Source organism: Malus sylvestris, chromosome 12 (assembly GCF_916048215.2).
Source record: "Malus sylvestris chromosome 12, drMalSylv7.2, whole genome shotgun sequence".
Lineage (NCBI taxonomy): Eukaryota > Viridiplantae > Streptophyta > Magnoliopsida > Rosales > Rosaceae > Malus > Malus sylvestris.
This window is the reverse complement of record NC_062271.1, coordinates 8,489,042-8,493,657: the sequence shown is the minus strand read 5'-3', so window position 1 is coordinate 8,493,657 and position 4,616 is coordinate 8,489,042. Positions and strand designations below refer to the sequence as shown.

Below are 4,616 nucleotides of genomic sequence, written 5' to 3'. Positions count from 1 at the left end.
TCTATATGTTATACAATAAATAAACGAATCACATTTTTTCAGTTAAGCACTGAAATTACGACAATGCTAATGAAACGACTAAAATGTGGTTTGATTCAGTTGTTTTGTGGAAAATGTAAAATTAATCTTAAAGATATAAACCTAAAAATGAAAAAAATTATAATTTTGTGAGAGAGGGGGAAAATGGGAAATAGGGAAGTAGAGACTGAGGACCTCAGTCGCTTTGACGAGTAGAAAAACATGAACATTTCAAATTCTCTCTCTCTTCTCTCTCTCTCTCTCTCTCCCAGTTAAACAAATTTATAATTAGTTTAATTGAAATCAAATCCATAACGGCTAACGAGTCAGAGAGACAAAACATTCACTTTTCAAAATCCGTCTCGGGTGAAGGACCACCACCATCTCTTCCCCTCTACTTCTTCTTCTTGCACTATAACCTTCAAAATCCTTCAAAATCCGTATCTTACCGTCAATGATATCATTCGATATTCGCTTTCCTTTTCTGTAATTTGATTACCCACTGCAGGTTTTCCATCTCGAAATCAAATTCATCAATTTCTGCAAGTTTTTCTGTAATGGGTACTTGTTTTAGCAAGAAGAACACCTCTTGTTCCCCTGCTCCGCTGCCTCTTCCTCTATCTGCTCCGCCTGCTACCGGTTATGGTTACGGTTATGGGGTGGTTGATTCAAGCATCAAGAGCAAGCCCATATCGGAAACTGAAGCAGGGGAGCTTAAAACGAAGGTGAAGAAGCAGCCAGGAGCAAAACAAGAACAAATTGCCCAACAAGAAGGAGACAATCAAGATCAAGAACCCCAAGTCCAAGTGAAGAAGGAGGTATTCGTCATCAAACACCGAAAGAGCCACGACGAAAGAGGGGACAGAGATTGCAAGAAAACCCCACTTCCCCAAAACCAAATCCAACCGAATTCGCCGCGACAACCGCCGTCTGATGCGGCGGTTGTTTTTGCTGCTGCAGCTGCTTCTCCTCCGCAGATTGCTGCTGACACCAAGACCGGTGCTTGCAGTGTATCCGCGGATGACGTTGACAAGGTTGGGAAGCGTGGGAGGACGTTGAGCTGCAACAAGGAGGAATTGGACGCCATTCTCATACAGTGTGGAAGGCTCAGCCGCAGCAATTCTTCCGGGTCTGCGAATAGAACCCGAAAGTACTCTGGTTCGAAGAGGAGCTTTGATTTCGATGCGAGCGATGTTCATGCCAATGTCAATGATATATGTAATGGTGCTGATGCTGATGGTGAGGGTGATAGGGTTTCAGAAGAGAAAACTCACCGCCATTCTTTGAGGTCAAGGCCTTCTTCTCCTTCTTCTCAAGGGAGGAGGAGGAGGACACCCAGCAGAGAAAGAAATCAGCAGCAGCGATCGAGCAGCAGGGAGAGACGAACTAGTCTTTCACCGGGCAAACGCTCATCTTCTAATGCTAATTCTGGTGCAACAGCAACTGCCAATGCGAATCCTAGGCCAGGAAAGATGGTTTCAGTCCCTGCAGCTGCCATTAACAATGGGGAATCTGCAACTACCATCAAGCGAATTTCAGTGAAGAGAAATGTTGGATCCCCCCGTGCTCAGTCCCCAGCTAGAGCTCAGTCTCCAGCTATATTGAATGGTAGAGGTCCCAATGACGGTCAGCAGCAGCCTTCTCTAAGCCGGAGCTCCTCAAGAAAAGCGGAGCACTCCCCCTACAGAAGGAACCCATTGGCTGAGATCGATCCTAACTCCCTTGCCTACCCACAAGCGAATAACAACAACCGAAACAAAAGAGAAATCCAGGCTGAAGAGGAGATTGTTGTCAAGGAACCCACCAATCTTTCAAATCAGGTAGCTTATCTTCTTGTCATTTCCTCAATAGTTATTCCCAAGTTTGAACTTTTGAATACCCTCTCCGTAGTTTAGATTAGATTGAATGGAATATTGCTTGAATTTGTAAACCTCTACGATTATTATTATTCTCTCTGAGAGGAAGACTATGCTATTAGTTACCTTAAAAGTATGCACTTTTAAGCCGAAAACCAAATTGTACAATGAACTTGTTCTTCTGAAGTTTAGCTTTATTAATCATCTTGCAGAAACCGACTCTCGAAATCAACTGTAACAGAATTGTCGCCCAAGGTATCAACTACATAACCAGCAATAGTACAATGGACAACAAGAACAAGGTTCTAGTGGAGGAGGCCAAGGGACAACCACAAGGGAAACCCCAAACATTAACAAGAAGCAGGTCCTCTAGGCGATCCAGAGACCTAGACATTGATCCTGAAACCAACAACCTTTTGAATCCTGGGCAGTCTTTGTATACTTCACTATTGCTCCAAGACATACAGAATTTCCACCAGCAGAACATGCCGAGTGCAGTATCACTCCCTTCATGTGTATCTAAGGCCTGCTCCATTGTAGAAGCAGTTGCCGACCTCAACTCTGCTACGAAAAGCACTCCAACAGATCAAATGAACAAAAAATTTGCTTCTGGCTATAATGCTTCACTTGCTGGGAAGAGCATAGGCTGTCTAGCAGATGAGCGAAAAGATCCTTTTGTGGAGTCTGAGGTAGTTGCCAATGATGATCTGATGGAGCCAAGCTTCCATAAGTATGTGACTGTGAGAAGGGGTACTGGTGCATTGGAAGATATGGAGGACCAAGAGTCTTCTGGCAGCAACAGCTTTCTCAGTGGTAGTTCTCACCCGCAACAACATAATTGGGGCTTCTCTTCTTCTTCGTGGGAACCCAATTCAGCTGACTCCACTGATTGCTGGACTTCAAGATCCAACACCAAAGAGGAGGATCACAAAACTCCACTGAGTATTGGTATGGATGAGGCTGCAAGAAGGAGATTGGATAGGCACCATTGCAGCGGTGGAATTGGGCGTGGAAGTCTCGCTGCCATCAAAACCAAAGGGCTTCCCACACTTCCAGGTGTTGCAGCTGCAGCATCAATGTAGATGTAGTTAAGCGTTTTTACTAATTCATTCAGATTTGTACCTTTCGATTTCAGCAACTCTCCCTCTAGTGTAGACTACATTTGTGTTGGCAGTTGCATACTTGCAACATTTTCTATTTGAAGCGCTGATTAAATTCTTCTTTTTTCCGTAAATGCTTCTGTTAAATTGTTACACTATAGTTCATAACTCGAGCAGTCGCACGAGTCTTCATTCTTAGCTATTAGACATTAGGCAATGAAGCTTGAGATTGGGAGCTATGCATACTGAGTGTTCACGATACGACTGATTGCAACTCTCTTCAACAATCATCTCATAGTCTGTTGTATGAGACCAAATGGTTGTATCCTACAGCTGCTTTTACGTTCAAATTCGTATGGTTTGCATGTTTAAGTTTGATTTAGGGTTTCGATGCTTCATTTCTGTCTTCTCGTTTCTCTTCTTTTTACTTCAGTTTTGAATGGGATTAGTGTTTCTAATTTTGATTGTTCATATTTAGAACGGATACCTTGCTTTTCTAACGAATCTTAATGAATGCGAGAAATGTAGGAATTATTTTTTAGGCAGATGCACAGCAGAAAAACCTTTGTTATTCAGTTAATACTAAAGAAAGAAACTCAGATTTTCCTAAGCTTGCAGCCACTCTTTGGTATGGATGGGAAGCAAGTTTATCAAGAACTGGTCACCAAATTTAGTGAAGCGTTTCGATTTTCAAACGAGGCAAGTCATTTCGATTTTCGATTTTCAAATGATATCAAGGTACTGATGCAGAAAGTAGAATGAAATGCTGCTTGCTTTGCAGCAGATGTATGAGGCAAGCTTCTCTTCTCATACATACACATGACCTTTACTATTATCTGTATATATCAATTGCTATGCAGCATCTAAAGCTGAATGAGCTCAAAGTGTCAATTAACAGACAATTGACCTTATTTGCAATGAAACTTCAATTAAAGATTTCCATATATTCACGTGAACATACTGAGAGTTATGTGCAATGACACCACCTGCATTTCTTCAGAACGGCCCCTGTTAATTAGTTTGGAGACCCCTGAAAGAAAAATATTGGAGATGGGTCCTATTGTTTGGGGGATAAGTTTTGGGTGTCCAAAGAAGTTAAGGAGGGGAATATTATAAATTTGGTAATAATACTTTTATGTATTTAATGCAATTACTATTTGACAGTCATTTGAATTTTACAGGAAGATTAGTAATTTGTTTTGGGTGTTGAGAGAATTTGAAACTTTTGTGGTTTTGACCTTTTTTACGTTTTTGCGGATCTAATAAATTGTTGGGCTTTGATCTTTCTTGGTTCATCTACTCAACTTTCAGGCTTTTAGGGTTGGGCCTGTTCAATTTAGATTTTCTAGTGGTATTTGTTGAAAAATAACCCCTTTTTGTTCTCAACAATTTCTCTTGGGAAAGGAAAAGTAGCTTTTCATCCCAAAAGTAGCTTTTGATTTTCGAAAGTGAACAGTTTGGGTCGATTACCTGCATTGATTGAATTTGACGGATTAAATTTTCATCCCAAAGTGGAGTCCACTCTAATTTTGTTTGCCACGATATCGATCCATGATGAGAAAGTGGAAGGCAAAATCAGCAAAAAGAGCCAGAGATGAAAGTCCAATCATCCAAATAAACGAATGAAAACCATTAACTGTGA

The 4,616-nt window shown here is 41.3% G+C and overlaps 1 protein-coding gene across 1 annotated transcript; it reads left to right on the top strand.

Moving 5' to 3' along the window:
* The first annotated feature begins 324 nt into the window (after positions 1 to 324).
* LOC126594562 (uncharacterized protein At1g65710-like) lies at positions 325 to 3,108 on the top strand. The gene is made up of 2 exons (XM_050260924.1): positions 325 to 1,838; positions 2,087 to 3,108. The coding sequence occupies exons 1-2, from the start codon at positions 576 to 578 to the stop codon at positions 2,954 to 2,956; spliced, it is 2,133 nt and encodes a 710-aa protein (XP_050116881.1). The 5' UTR covers positions 325 to 575; the 3' UTR covers positions 2,957 to 3,108.
* Positions 3,109 to 4,616: the final 1,508 nt, after the last annotated feature.

Coding starts and splice junctions, on each gene's coding strand:
- LOC126594562 (XM_050260924.1), top strand. CDS start 576: ATGGGTACTTGTTTTAGCAAGAAGAACACCTCTTGTTCCCCTGCTCCG. Junction 1,839..2,086: donor CCACCAATCTTTCAAATCAG/GTAGCTTATCTT, acceptor ATCATCTTGCAG/AAACCGACTCTCGAAATCAA.